Source organism: Chrysoperla carnea, chromosome 2, assembly GCF_905475395.1.
Source record: "Chrysoperla carnea chromosome 2, inChrCarn1.1, whole genome shotgun sequence".
Classification (NCBI taxonomy): Eukaryota; Metazoa; Arthropoda; class Insecta; order Neuroptera; family Chrysopidae; genus Chrysoperla; species Chrysoperla carnea.
This window is the reverse complement of record NC_058338.1, coordinates 60938591-60954678: the sequence shown is the minus strand read 5'-3', so window position 1 is coordinate 60954678 and position 16088 is coordinate 60938591. Positions and strand designations below refer to the sequence as shown.

Here is a 16088-nt window from a genome sequence, read left to right as displayed (position 1 = left end):
AAAACAATCAAGTTCAGATCAAGCCAAAAAGAATCATCAAAAGACGTAGAAGCATTGATATATGCGAAAAAGAGAACACTGATGGTCCGTTAGACTTTCAAATGCAAGTCGATTCAATAAATAATGAAAACTATAATATACGAGACACCAAAGGAGCTGATATGAGTTCGAAAAAAATTAAAGTGTTCAATGATAACACAAGATTTAGTGCAAATAATTCGAAAATTCATTCTAAGAATGAATTTACGCCAATGGAAAAATCTTTGAGGAATCAAGAGAATAGTTTTGAAATTTCTTTTAGGTTGAACTCTGATCAAATCGAAAGAAAATTTTATAGTAGTGATGATAAAAGTGAAATAGAAATAATAACTCCTAAACCACCGAATTTTCATCGTCAAACGAACAATAATATTTCGAAAAAGCAAACAGACATTACAACTTCGTCGAAAAATTTTCAAATACAACATGCTTTTGAGAATCACACTCGTAACAATGCAACTCTTATTGATTTATCCACTCCCATAAATTGTAACCAATTAGTAAAGGCAAAGAAAATGGAAGAAAAATCTGAATTGAATTTCAATTTTACACCATATCCTGCAGAAATTCCTAAATTATTTGACTCATTGAGCGATTCATTTAAATTTGTAATGCCCCAAAGTATTTTGAATGAATCTATTGCAAAACCAACTTCGGTAACGATTGCATCAAAACATTCTAGTTACCATTATCAAGAAGTTCCAAAAGATACCAATTTTCAAGAAAATAGTCATAATAATTCGTTTATTTTAAATAATTATTTTGATCAATATGCCCAGGCAAATAGTAATTCTGTACTCGAAAATCCAATACAAGACGATATTGTATCAGACGTAAATGAAATAGAATTTGAAAAAGGTTTGGACAATATTATAACCAGTACAGCAAAAACTTCATATTCTAAAATAGAATCTGAACAAAAATTTCAGTTGATTCAACGATTAGATGTTATACCGAAAGGAATGTCACAAATCTATGATGATACAAATACTTGCATTTGTCGTCATTTAAGCCCCCGAACAAAAAAAGAATTGTTGCAGAAAATTAAAAGAAAATACGAACAGAAGTTAAATTTTGATCGTGATTTAGGTTAGTAATACAACATACGATTTTTTAGTGTGTCCTTAAAAGATCATTTCAACGTTCTCCTATGTATAATACTGCTCAACTGCTGACGCTTTATGTCCTTGAATTTTTAATACTATATATTACGTACTTTCGTAAGACTCGGTGGTTCTGATAACAGTTTTGACAAAAAAATTTAATTACGAAAAATCATGTTTAATTATTACAGAAATTTTTTAAATTTAAATTACTTTCGAGTAAATTGTGGGAAGAGTGTATGTTATAATTACTGAAAACCCGGTTCTTTGTTTTTGGATATCAATCACAATTTTAAAATGAGAATTTTATCTGATAAAATTCTTTGTGACTTTAATCAAGTAAGCTAAATAGATTTATTTTGAGTCATTATATTGAGTCGTTTCTTTAGACTTTCATTGAATTACACATAAGCAGTGCTCGGTGTCAAAATTTTAGCGTCACACGCCAGTGTCTGACGCGCAATAGGAATTGTACCTTTAGTGGGGTTATTTTGTAGAATAAAAATGGAAAATGATTTTACCAAATAATTAGGGCTCAATATTTCTTATCGATTGATTTTTAAACGCGTTTAGTTCCACAGAATAGAATCATTTAGTTAAAAATTAAATCTCAAAAGATCAGTAACTTGACAAAGACGGTTAAAATTTTGCAATGCCTGATGTTTCTGCTAGTAGTGTTTCATTTTCCCCAAATTAAATATTCAGTTTGAGACATGTTTATCATATTTTATTTTTTTTATTCAATATGAGAATAGTTGAAATGATAAGTAAGAAAAATGATAAAAATTGTTCAAAATTTTTAAAATTATTTTTAAAAATCTTTTACGCGTAAATTAGAATCCTATGGGCAAATATTTGACAAACGATTTGGAGGAATCAGACAACAAATTCAAATTTCAATGACAAAAAAAAGTAAAATATCTCGCACATATTCATTTTCTAAAAGTATGTTTAATAAATTAAAAATATTGAGTCAAATTGATAAAAAATTTATTGCTACTTTTCTCGAACCAACTTTTACTGAAAATGGCATATTAATTTTATTTGATCAACATGCTGTTCACGAACGGATTCGTTTGGAAAGATTACTAAAAGGTTGTAAATTGTTGTTAACATTTAAAAGATCTACTTCTTCTGATATTCAAAAACGCTGTTCTACTGTTTTTAGATTATGAAAAACTTCCGGGCATTTCAAAGGCAACTAAATTAGATAATATATTAATATTTAATTTAGATTCGAATAAAAAGGAAATTATGAAAAATTGTCGAGTTAATTTTGAAAATCATGGTTTCATTTATACAATCACAGATGATAGTGTTAATATTATATCAATCCCTACGTGCATTTTCAATAAAAGTTGCCGAGAGGTAAAGTTTTATTAGGAGTTGTTTTTGGAAATATTTAAAAACAAAATGTTATTAATATTTCGGATCGTCAAACAGTCCAAAGTGGATATATTATTTTGTTTTTGTCTGTTAAACTAAATATTTCACTTAGCCTGAAGTCGGGCGCATGGCTTATAATTTATCGTTTAAAAGAGTAAACCACGTGGGGAAACCGTCGGATTTTCGTGTACACACCGGACGAAAAAACGAAAAACATTTTGTATCAAAAAGCACTTCAATAAACAGAATATATAACTTAATACCATTTTACAGTTAGTTATGATGCAAAAATTTGGTTTACAGAAAAATTCCAATCGAAATAATCTTATGGCTACATTGACAATGACATTAATTAACGAATTAATTGATTTTTGTTTGGACACTAATGGTGTAACAAATTTTTTTCCTCAAACAGTATTAACAATAATAAATTCAGAGGCGTGTCGAGGTAATATTAAAATTTTGTTAGCTTATCATATTCTGATAAGCTTATCATATTCTAATAAGCTTATTATATACCAAAGTGCTTTCCTAGAAAATTACAACATGGGTGAAAATTAAAATACGTGTATAAACATGCCTCAAAATTACCAGACGTTTAATGGAAACCGGTAACACTTTCTTGCATTGGGTAATAAGGTGGTAAAATTAGTCAGGAACATGGAAATAAATGACTCTAAATTGGAGTAAATACCGTCAAGGAAACCGTTAATGAGCACAATCGTTGGGTAGCTACTTTTATTAAAAGTCAGATTTCCTACTCAAATGAGATCAAATGATTCGTTGTTATTCGAAATGAAATTAATAGTACTGATTGATTGTTATAAACTCGAATAGTTGAAAAAATATTTTTGATGCATAATGTGCCATTTTAATCTTGTGGAAGCGCTTTTGTGTATAGGAGCATGTTCTATTTTAATTTATTTGGATGCTTAAAAACATCGAAACATATTATTTTAGGAGCAACGAAATTTGGCGATGAATTATCTTTAGACGAATGTAAACTGTACATTCATCAATTATCGAAATGTTCATTACCATTTCAATGTGCTCATGGTCGACCAACATTAGTGCCTATTGTTGAAGTTAACTCAATTAAGAAAAATTATAAAGTTGTGAAAATTAATTTTCAGAATATCATGAAGCAAAAATAGTTACACGTTTTGTTTTATTTAATACACAATGATATTATTAATTATTATTATAGAGTTACCAGTTTGTTTTTGTTTTTTTTTACAGTGTACTAAAATTTATTAAATAAAAATAATTCATATTTAAGTTTGAATATCAGGTTGGATTTTTATTAACAAAATAATTTCGAACTGAAAATCACCTGCTGTTAAAAGTACTAGGATTCGAGCCCGAATATATTATTATCGGTGCAAAAGACTTATCGATAGACTTACTTACCTTATATTAGAAAGTATGAGTTAACGTGTTAAATTTTCACTTTTATTATAATACGTTTTTAACTTCATTTTTATTTTGGTAATAGCACGTATCTTTAGCAATCAATCAAAGGCGGGACTTTTCCCTCGTAGGAGCACAACCCAATCTACCGAAAAATTACTTTCTTGGCTCTGTTCTATACTGCCGCTTTATATACGGGGAGAGTTAGGAAAATTGAGATACTCCAGGATTGAGTTGTACACAAGAAACTAATGTAAAAGACTCATGTTTGTTATCGTTTGACATTTTTTTTCAATGTTCACAAATGTTTTGTTGTTCTGATAATGTGTCGGTGAATTATGGTAGTTTGTTCATTTTCTTTGTTGAAATAAAGGGCTACTAAATTCCAAAAAGAGATTTCATATATCTTAAATTTAAATAAGATATGTTTATAAATATATATACGTTTAACCCCCGAAATAAAAAAAGGGGTGTTATAAGTTTGAGCACTATATATGTGTGTCTGTCTATCTGTGGAATCGTAGCGCCTAAACGGATGAATCAATTTTATTTATTTTTGTTTCGTTTGAAAGGTAATTTAACGGAGAGTGTTCTTAGCTATGTTCGAAAGGTAATTTAACGGAGAGTGTTCAAGAGTTTAGGGTTCCGCACCAAAAAACTTTGCCAGGAGTTTTTTAAATTTTGTATATTTCACTTGTTTGATTTTAAAAATTTAGAGGTTGGAACTTCCCCTTTTAAAGTTAGAGGTTGGAACTTCTCCTTCGGATAAGAGCATGGGGTTGATTGCATGCCTAATGAATAGAGCCTAATCACCCCGAGGGAAGCTCAGTTTGTCAAAAAAGAACTTCTACGGCCTTTTTAGGCGATAGCATGGATGGTTTATCTGACACTATTTCAGTTGAATTCGGTTCTACACGCAACAAATAAGGAGGAATATTATTCCAATCATGGAATTAAAAAATTTACAATAAAATATAAATTTAGTGGTGGTGACGAGAAATAGAAAAAATGTGCAAGACAATGAATAAGGAAATAGGTTGCCTGCCCACTTCAAAGGTGACTGAATGTTCATAAAGCATTTATTGATAGAAACGTTACACCTTAAAACTATTTACTACTTCTTAATTCAAGTCAGATTCTTTCAATATTTTTATTAATCCATTCTCCAAATCTCAACATTACTTAGGTACGTAAATTAGGTATTTCACACAATAGAGATTCAGAGTGAGACGGAGGCATAAAGTATTAGAAATATATTATTCGAAGACATTTATTTGACATAAAGTCATTAAATATAAGATAAAAACATTGGAGTTTTGTAAATATCATATAGCACTCACAGTTGACGCACGGGATGGGAGGTTATCTGTATCTAGGATCAAGGAGTGTCATGGTGCATATAACCAGTAAGCTCATTGTAAATGTTTTGGTGTACAGCTAAGCGTTTAATATATATAAATTTAAACAAGATGTAAGTTGACACCTTCTTCACAGGTTTTTGTTTCTTTTATTAGTTGTTATTTGAGTATGAAATATCTATAAGTTCTTATAGTTCAATGAATCTTTTATACTTAGCATCCGATTATGTTGAAGTAAAGAGGGAGATGTTGAAGCAAAAATGGGATACAAAAGGTGCCCATCTGAAAAGTGGAGAACTTCTTGCTTTACAATGACCTGAAATCAAAATTAAGTAATAAGTGGTCAACTTATTAGTAATGGCCGAAAAATTTGAAATTGTATACTTGGACATTATAAGAAATTCGGCCAAAGCAGTTTTTAATCTGTTTCCTGAGATGTCAAAAGTGAGAAAATACACATGGAAAATAAAAAAGAATGCAACACTTTAAAAATGAGAGCGACATGTTTTTTCTCCATATCTTGAATGGTTTAACACGGCTTAAGCGAATATCGGGCTCTGCAGGAATCCCCGGACAATAAATTCACCAATTGGCACTCATTCATCTAGCTTTTAGTAAATCGCTTAGATAGTCAAGCGGCAACACATTTAACAATTGAAAAACAACTTGATGGATAGTGTCCGGTTTCTGTTATTATATCTCCCTAGCTATTATTATACTCTGCATATACTTAGGAGCATTTTCGGTTCAAAAGTTATTAACGTTTGGAAATATCGATGGCAAAACCAAAATTTTGGTATAGATGTTCATAAAATCTCATGATTAGTCCAGCTCTGTTTGGTCGTCTGGTCGACAAGACGATAACTTAAAGACGAAAAGATATAACGAGTTGGAATGTTTATAGCACCCCCATACTTTAAATTGTAAGAAGAAAAGTTTTATTAAAAAAATGTCCCTTTTGGAAAAAATAACCACTTTTTGTTTGAAACATTTTTTATAAACTATATAGATTTGCTACAATTTTGGCTCCAATATTATACAAATTTAAGACTCTGTGCTTGCATTATTATTTGTTAATTAGAAGAGTTTAAAAAACCAACACAATTATGGCGGCCTTTCTTAAAGCTACCTACAAATTTTCAACTCTTTATCTTTTATAGTTTTGGAGAAAATGGATACCAGAGTTCTGCCCTAATTGGCGCCTTCACGGATAAACAGTGACATTTACAAAAAAAGGTTTCAAACATTTGTTGTTAATTTTTTTATTATGAACATTATTTACATTTTACTTTTTTACATTTACTTTTGTTCTATCTCTAACGGTTTACGGGTTAAATCTCTAATGGTTTAAGATGGGCCCTATGGACCCTTGAGACCCAATTGAACTATGTTGCTCATTTATGAACTTAGCCTCACTATTACGTTCTGAGCACGCTATAAAAAATTCAGCTTTTTTCGTTTTTGAGTTATCGTGCCTACAGATGGACAAGCAGACGGGCAGACAGATGGATAGACGGGCACCCGGAAATGGACTAATTAGGTGATTTTATAAACACCTATAGGTACCAAAATTTTGTTGGTGGCAACAATATTTTTAGGCGTTATAAACTTGGGGCTAAACTCAGTATACCTTGATATATATTACATATATACAGGGGATAAAAATAGTAAAAAAGACGAGAAATGATTGTCTTAAATGATATCATGTGTGATTCCTTTCGTTGAAATAAGAAAAAAGTATATATATAATCATTTAGTGGAAACTTTTCATTTTCGAGAGGTAGAAAACAATGGATCTATAATTAATTCAAAAAATAAAAGTCTTTGACCATATATTTATAAGGAAGTGGAACCAATGATAGACCGATTACTATGAAAGCCCGCATTAAAAAAAGTATTCAATGATAGACAATCCAGCACAGACAAAAAGGCAATTTAGTGGGTCAAAACCCCTCCTATTGAGAATCTGTCCACATAAATCTAGAACTAACAATATGGTCCTGTAAATGCACCCATTTATGAGACGCATTTTCACAAACAAAACAGATATCCATGCATATTTTGAGCTCCGTACATTCTTTGACTTTGTCTTTGAGTTGAGTACTTCAAACAGAAAACCTGAATCTTGGCGAGGCTATCGAACCAGCTGATGCTGCGAAATATGTTTTGATTGAAAGAAGAAGAATAGTTGGAGAAGAGTTCAGAAAAATTTTCAAAACCATGAGAGATATCTGCGATGAAAACGACATAGATATGCGGAAACCAAGGTTCGCATAATAATAGACTCCAATATACAGACTGATTCAGTTGAAGATTATAGGTCAAATTTTGAATCATCGCAACTTTTCTCAATCTAATGAAAACTATTGCTCGACTTTTTAAACTAGAATATTCAATTTTGCATGATGATTCCCGTGACATCCGGGTCGACGGAGTTCAACTTTGCCGAAAACGCAATACCGGGTGGGGTGCCGAAAATTCACACGAAGCACTCGGTATTTGCAATAAAGATGCGTTATCGAATGTCTACTAAATAATTCACGTTCTTACAGTTTTGTCTGTGACAGCAGCGACGAATAAACGCTCCTTATCAACTTTTCGTCGACTCAAAACATACCTTAGATCAACAATGTTTGAAGATCTTCTAAACGGTTTAGTCCTCGCTCAATATTAATTGCGGCATAGAGGTCGATGTTTGATAGAGTGTTGGAAAAGTTTTTTTATGTACCTCGTAGAATCACTTATTGAAAACAGTGACTGAATATCACATTTTCACCTAATTAAATGTTTTCTTGAACCCCCCCCCCCCCTAGGGAAATTTCTGCGCATGGGTCTGTATTAGAGCTAAGTTAATTTTGTTAAATTTGAAAATTGGATAAAATTTGAATGTGACAGAGCAAAATGAATTTTTTGGATTCTGATGACGTCATAAAGGCATAAAATTCGATTTTTTTGATAAAACAGGCAAACAAGTTTGATCCGATCTTAATGGAATTTTTTTGAAACCCACTAATTTTGGGTCATTTTTTTCAGCTGTTATGTCAGTTTTTCGGTTGCTATTACGATGTTATGTGCTTAATTTTGGGACCATGACTCTACATTCTTGAAACGTATTAGAGTTGGGTTAATCTTGATTCGAATTGTCTTGATTCGAACGTATGTATATGTTGTGCACATACATTAACAGTGTTATACGAAAGTGATTCGATACGGCGCATATTTTAACGGCATAAGAAACGACGGACAACGTATGTTATATTATTCTATGCAAAGAGAGGCGTCAAGGTTCGGTTTAAAATTTTCGAAAAACACAAGAAATGGTTGGAGAAAGGCCGTCATAATTGTGGTTTTTTAAATTTTTCTAATTTATTAAAAATAATGCAAGCACTGGCATTCAACACTTAGAAATTGTTTGCTTTTATTTGTTAATTTAGTTTTTTTTTTCAGTTCTCGAACCACTTAAATATGACTAGTTTAAAATTTGTTTTACAATTTTCCTTAATTCTAGGAAAAAATTCACACATTAACCATTATACTTGGGATAGATTTTAACTCATAATAGAAATCTAAATTCTAAACTTCTTGGAGACTGCTTTATTGAGAATTGATAAACGTAAATTGTTTATCAATTCTCAATAAATTTGTTTATCAATAAATTTACTTGTTTAGCTACAAATTTTTCGTTTGTTTTTCTTTTCAAAAACCTCCTTTCTTCTTTTAAGTTTTATTCTACGTTCTGCGGTTCTAACTTTACTTGTAACGAGAATACAAATACTTTCGAAATATTCGAACTGATTACGTACAAATTTTCTTCAAAGTGATGCTGATTATAGGTATTCATATTCTACTACGTTACTTTATAGCAATGGGCAATATTTTTATTTGAATATTTAGAAAACATAAATTTAGTGAATTTAATCGTTACAAATGTGAATAAGAAATAAATAACCTCAAAATGCATGTAAGGATATTCATTTTCATTATACATGCTTACTACTCTACGTTTTACTTCAATTTTCTTCTTTTTCACTTATACCATGGTAAACAGTGGTAGTAGCAGATACTGGAAAATTACAATATCAGACAGACAAGAAAATGCAAATAAAATAATTATCTATTTAATATTCATGATGACAATTCTGTTAGTTGGTTCATCTAATACCATTTTCCTTTTTTACTTCCATTAAGTAAGTTTTATTTGTGAAAAACGAAATCTTTATGAACAAAATTTGTTATATTTTGATTTGTTTTATGCAAGTCTCATCATACATAGATATCACAAGTTGCCTATATCCGCTTGTTATTTTCTAGATTATGTTCACAATGTTGACGAATGAGAGATTTTTAATCTATAAATTCTATTAATAATTTATGTAATTTGACAGTTTATTTTCAATTTTTCTATTATTATGAAAAATAATTATGAAAAAGAAATTGTGTATGAATTGGTTTCCTATTTTTTTAGTAAATACTTATTCATACGAATACATAAATCTACTGTAAATAGTTTTCTTTTTAATATAGGTCCCTAATATTTGCTAGTACCTAAATACCAATTTATGTTTAATTTTCTTTTATTATCTTGAGCTGCCATTTTCTTTTGGTTAACTTCGTAAAAGTGTAAATAAATCTTATAATTCACCTTATTAAAAAAATTATATTATAACTTATTAAAAAAATTATTATCAGTTTTAATTTAACTCACGCGAATTCCATTATAGCCTGTCCATATTAAGGGAACTTATCACTGTGAGATTTTTAAAATTGATTGTTTCTTACACAAATAGATAACGTTAAACCTTTAGAATATTACCTTAAAATTTCAGAAAAAAAATTTTTTTGGATTTATTCGTACAAATCATCAGGTTTCTTTTTAGTTTAAATGCGTTTTTCCTAGCTTCACGTTTTTCAAAATTATGGCCATGATAACTGGTTGTCAAGTTTATCGATTTTGTTCTAGTTGATCTTATTTTGTTCGTCTTGAGTTTATTCAAGTATTTACTGGTCAAAATTTTGTTTTTTTGTTTTATAGCATTTTGAGGACAAATTTTCGAAAAAAATAAAACAGACAGAAAAAAAGTTTCTGACATCAGATTGAACTTAGTTCTTTGGATTTCTTTAATAGACAATTTAAATCCTAAACAATAAGGGATAGAATAACACTTTAGTTTAAAAAGTTGATCCTCATAAAAAAAACTAACATTTGAACTGAAATATGTTATTATTGCATCTAATCGAAACACGCATTCGCCTGTGTCCATGACTTTGACCAACAATTATCGATAAACTTTAAGCTTATTTCCTTTCTATTAAATGCAGTAATAACATATTTTTAAGTCACATTTCCTCCAAAAGCTAACGTTTTTCGAAAAAATGGTTTAAACAAAAATTGTTAGTTTTTAATGAGAATCAACTTTCTAATTTAAAGTGTTATTCTATTCCTTACCGTTTTGAATTTAAATTGGCTATATTAAAGCAACCCGAAGAACTAGGTCCAATCAGATGTCAAAACATGATGACCCACATCAAATTCTGCAACTTTTGACTAAGTAATTTTGGATTGGTTAACTTCAAAACGAGTTATTAGCCATTATACAGTTTTGCATTTAAGATGAAGACACCTTCACACTGTCGGCATTTATAGGAATATCGATTTGAAAATTTGCACAGTCATACAGAGAGATCTGTCATAAAATACGCAATTATAATTTTTTCATTATTTTGGTCTGCACTCAAAATTATTACAAGTTTATTGAAATATTTGAATACATAGCATTATTAAATTATCAATTTGTTTAGTTTTTACATTCTATACACTAGTTATAAAATTAAAAAATAAACTTGTAATAATTTTGAGTAAAGACCAAAATAATGAAAAATTAAAAATGCGAATTTTGTCATGAAAATCTTTAAGGGTCAGGTTTCTGTTTTCAATCTTAAATAAGATATTCCTATAAATGACGAAAGTGTGAGGGTGTCTTCATCTTAAATGCGACACACTGTCGATTAAAATGGTGTATACATTTTGTCTCCCTCGTTCGATTAAATACTTCACTTATTTCAAGAATACTTGAGGATTGTCTAAAAATGGATATTTTCTATACCCAAAAATACTTCACTGGATATAAATCAATTTATTTTAAAATATGGAAGTTTCATGGAAGTCTCATATTTAACTCGTTTATGTTACGGAAGAATAGGAAGATAAACATTAAAATCGTATAAAATCATTTAATACAAACCTAATATAGAAGTTAACTACATAGTTAAAGTAAGAAGTACATGGTAAGCCCATTTTCTTAAACCCCATACATACAAAATTGTTTCCTTTTAACTTTATTTAATTATAATTGTTATATTTTTGTCTTTCAAGTCTTATTATCTCTGTTCAATTCATATATTTATCAATACTAACATCTTTTTTTATTTTATGAATAGTAATGTTAAGAATTTTTTATTGTGATGTGGGGGTGAAAGTAACCCTTTTTCTTTAGCGCGACATGAACGACAGTGAATGTCGCTATTGCTATCGCTTAACTTCATTTCTATTAAAACCAATTAAAATACTCTTTTATAATTCGCATACCAAATGTTGTTTTTATGTAAATTTTCTTTTCAGCTAAATGTTTTATTATTAGCAAAAGTCTTTCTTTTAAGTAAATCAAATAAATTGAGGATATTGTTTTCTAGTTGTTGTTTTTTTCCGTGTTTTTTAATTGTTTTTTATTTGTAGATCTTTGCTACATGTGCAGGATACATAATTAATATATTTAATATTTACTTTAAAATCATCGTTGGAACTGTTCTTTTATGCCATGTTTATATGTAATATGCAAGGTATACTAAGTTTAGTCCCAAGTTAGTAACGCTTAAAAATGTTAATACTACCAACAAAATTTTGGTATAGGTGTTCAGAAAAACCATCTAAAGAGTAAATTTCCGGTTGTCCGTTTGTCCATCCTCCGTCTGCCCGACTGTCTTTCCTCCATTTGTTCGTCTGTCAACACGATAACTCAAAAGCGAAAAGAGGTATCAAGCTGAATTTGTTATAGCGTGCTTAGGACATAAAGAGTGAGGTCGAGTTCGTAAATGAGCAACATAGGTAATTTGGGTTTTGACCTCTAAGATTAAACATTTTTCGACAGGATCCAAAAGAGGGCCCCTGACTGTAATGACGATTTTATTTATTATAACAATTTCAGATGAAAATATTTTCTTGTTTTCATACTTTTAAGAGTGTGATTCTGTAATTGTCGGGGTTTTAGTTTTCGAACTATATTTTAATAAAGTTAAAGTAAACGAGTTGAAATGCATGCGTATTTTTTTTTTTTTTTTTTTTTTTACGTTAGGTAAGTAAAGAAAGATATACAAACAAACACATACACTCACTGTCAAAAAAAGTGCCACAGTTAAAACATTCTAAGCGTACTCATTTTATGTTATGTTATAATAGTAACACTTAGAATGTTTTAAAACGAGCATTTTTTGTGACACTGAGTATACATGTAACGTATAAATTTAAAATATAAATCATTGTCGTATTTTAGTAAAAAAATTAGACTTTAATTAAGTAAATTTTTTACTTTAACCTTAAAAATAATCAGATATTTTAAATTTGAATTTTGATGTCTAATAAAAGTTGTGAAAAAATTCCTATGTCTAATCATTTGGGGACAGGGAAGGGATTTTCTAATTTTCTCCTATAGAGGTGGGGAGGGGGTCTGATGTCACCGAAGGTTTACTTACCTAATATTTAAATGTTTCTTTAGGGAAAACTTACTCAATAAATTTATATCATTTTATTAATTTTTCTGGAAGAATTTTCGCTCTACGAGATTTTCACCTTTTTTCGGCTGACATAATTGAGTTTATTAAGACTATGTGAGAATTACGCCATTTTATACATTTATGTTTTTGGAGAGATATATTGATTCGCTACTAATATTATAAAATTGCGAAAATAAAGTAAATTAAAAAAATCTACACTAATCGTCTTCGGTCTGTTTGTTACATTTTCAGGTAAAATTCAGCAAAAAAACTATTTTTGTGTGTGGATTATTCCATTATTAAAAATTGAAAATTAAAGTCGCAATTTGCTTAATTTAATGAGATAAACTATTGTGGAATCTCGTTTATATCTCCGAGAGAAAAAAGTGTTTTGTCCCCTTGTATGTCATCGTAGATCCTTTGTACCCTTTGTAGGTCATCGTGGAACCCTGGGGGTCCATATGGACCACTTAAGAATTGGATTCATTGTTAAAGATTCAATTAGGAATCATTGTTCTAACACATAATAATATTATTTGAATGATAATTTTAATTTAGAAAAAATCTCCAATTTCTTTGTTCCCGAATGTCACATGAAAATGCTTTGGCTCTCGATTCTTAAATTTAAAAAAAAGTCGGACTTAGGTACACACTAACATTCAAAACATAAATTCGTTGTATTAAATGCACCTGCTACGTAATATTATAATCTCCATATTACAAAATAATATTCAGAAAAATATTATATTTTACATATACGGACAAATAAATATCATTCATTTTGGTTTTTTAAACATTTTATAAGCGGTAACATAACTCAAACAATCTACAGTGAATCATTTTGAATAAAAAATAATATTATTATTTTTTGAAAAAAATAAAACAAAATTAAAAAAAAAAAAAAAGTCGAAAAGGATCAAATAATAAAAAAAAAAAAATAATGTCTTGCGTCAAATAAAGAATATTATTTATTGGTAAGAAACACAATAAGATCTTAATGGATAATGTGGACCATATCAAATAGTTTATATGATTATTATATCTATAGAGTGATACTTTTTGTATGATAATGGGGAAAATCTTGTAAGGGGTAGCTAAAATATCGCAAAATTTTTAAGCATAATATGTTGGACACAAAGGAAGACATTTGATAGATCTCTTGAATTTGATTTCAAAAGAAAGTTACGTAAAAGTCACTTTGATACTGAGAAGAAATAGAAAAGCACTTGGAGCACCTTTAAATTAGAAATTTGTTCTTTATACTAAAATAAACATTTTTTGTCCTGCACATTTTTTGGTAATTAGAATAGATATACTATACATAAAAGTATACTTTCGGAATCAATTTCTGATTCTCGAACTTTGTTATTTAAAGTGTTTTCCAATATTAACACTAATAAGATCGAGGTTGACTACACTTTTACTTACTTAATACATACATTTTTCCATATGTGCACTAAAGGTCAAGATCAATTTCGAAGTTGTCCACTTTTGAGCTGTATATTTGTTGCTTGAATTTAATTATTATTGTATTTTGAAATGTTGTCGTACACAGGCACACACGGGGGGGGGAGGTGGCCAAATTAATATATACTATGTTAGATTATGTAGTTAAAAAAAGGAGAGAGTTTCCTTTTTCGGGTAAGAACATTTTAATATGTCATAACGTTATATTCAGTTACGATTCGAGATACAGAAGAAACAATTTAATTCAAAAATGACGAATATAACCTTCGATGCAAATCACCTACAAAAAAACTTTTTTTAACCCCGTTAGCCAATGAGTTTCAATAAAATAAGAAACAAGCCTTCCATCAATTTCCGTTAAAAAATGATTATGCAAAATTTGAAGTAGAATTAACCATGGAATCACGTTGTCCCATACAAACTTTTCCTCCGTTTATCACCCCCCTTAGTAGTATAAATTCGGAAATTCCTTTATTTAAAAAGAACACACCCTCCAAATTTCAGTTCTCTACGATTAGCAGATTAGGCTGTGCGTTGATCCGTCAATCATTCAGGACAAAGCATTTTATATGTATAGATGATAGATTGCTTTTACAATAACACTAGACAGGTAGGTGGAAAAGATACTAAAATTCTAAAGAAAATGTTTTCATTTTAACTATCTCAGGTGACGATTGTATTGTTAGTAAAAATTTTTGGGGGAAGATCCTCAATGGGGAGGTTTTATCTCCATGCGTACGGACTTGATACTACATCATTATCTCCATTATCGATTAAAATAGCCCACCGGGTATATAATTTAAATATTTTATATTGATTATTTGAATTGGTTTGTTAGTCTATAAATATCGTATAGTCTATATATACCAAGTTGTGGATACTTAACTTGCGGTAATTCGTATTATTGTAGAAAAAGCTTAAGTTAAATATCATGGTATTTTTTTTTCTTAATGTGTAATATCGTGGTATTATTATGCACATATTATCTGTTATGTAGAGATATAGGTACGTAAGTCAGTAAGTGAAACAATTCATGTCACTTCCATTAGGGGTTGTGAATGATTTAATCTTAAGGATGTACAAGCTGAGCAGGAAAATTTTAAATAAAGTCTTGATTATTTTAAATGAAGTTGGACTAAGTCTAAATCAATCCTGAAAATTTTAACGAGGTTACTCTATTATTTAAATGAATAAATGACTTCAAAAGTATAGGCATATTCAATATTGGTCTTATAGGAAAACGGTAGATGGATGATATGTTTTCATAGATTTCTCCAAAACTAGTAAGTGGAAATTAAAATTTAAAAAAAACTATTTAAATCAAAGTTAAAACCTTAATAAATTATTGAAAAAAAAAACCGTTGTGCCCGACTAATTATGGATGTATGAACATGGTAGTGGGGATACAAATTTAAAAAATATATATTTTCAATTTTGATGGCGAATTATGTTATAACTTGACAATGTAAGACGAAAAGTAAGAATAAAATTTTACGATATCTGGAATAATTTTCAAAATGTTGAAAATTGAAAATTTTATTTCATTATTTAGCTTTCG

General features: G+C 29.4%; 1 protein-coding gene across 1 annotated transcript; it reads left to right on the top strand.

Moving 5' to 3' along the window:
* Window positions 1-398: 398 nt before the first annotated feature.
* Window positions 399-2963, top strand: LOC123293691. Its single transcript, XM_044874580.1, has 2 exons — window positions 399-1128; window positions 2832-2963. Exons 1-2 carry the CDS (start codon window positions 555-557, stop codon window positions 2849-2851), a joined length of 594 nt encoding a protein of 197 aa, XP_044730515.1. The 5' UTR covers window positions 399-554; the 3' UTR covers window positions 2852-2963.
* The last annotated feature ends 13125 nt before the right edge of the window (window positions 2964-16088 follow it).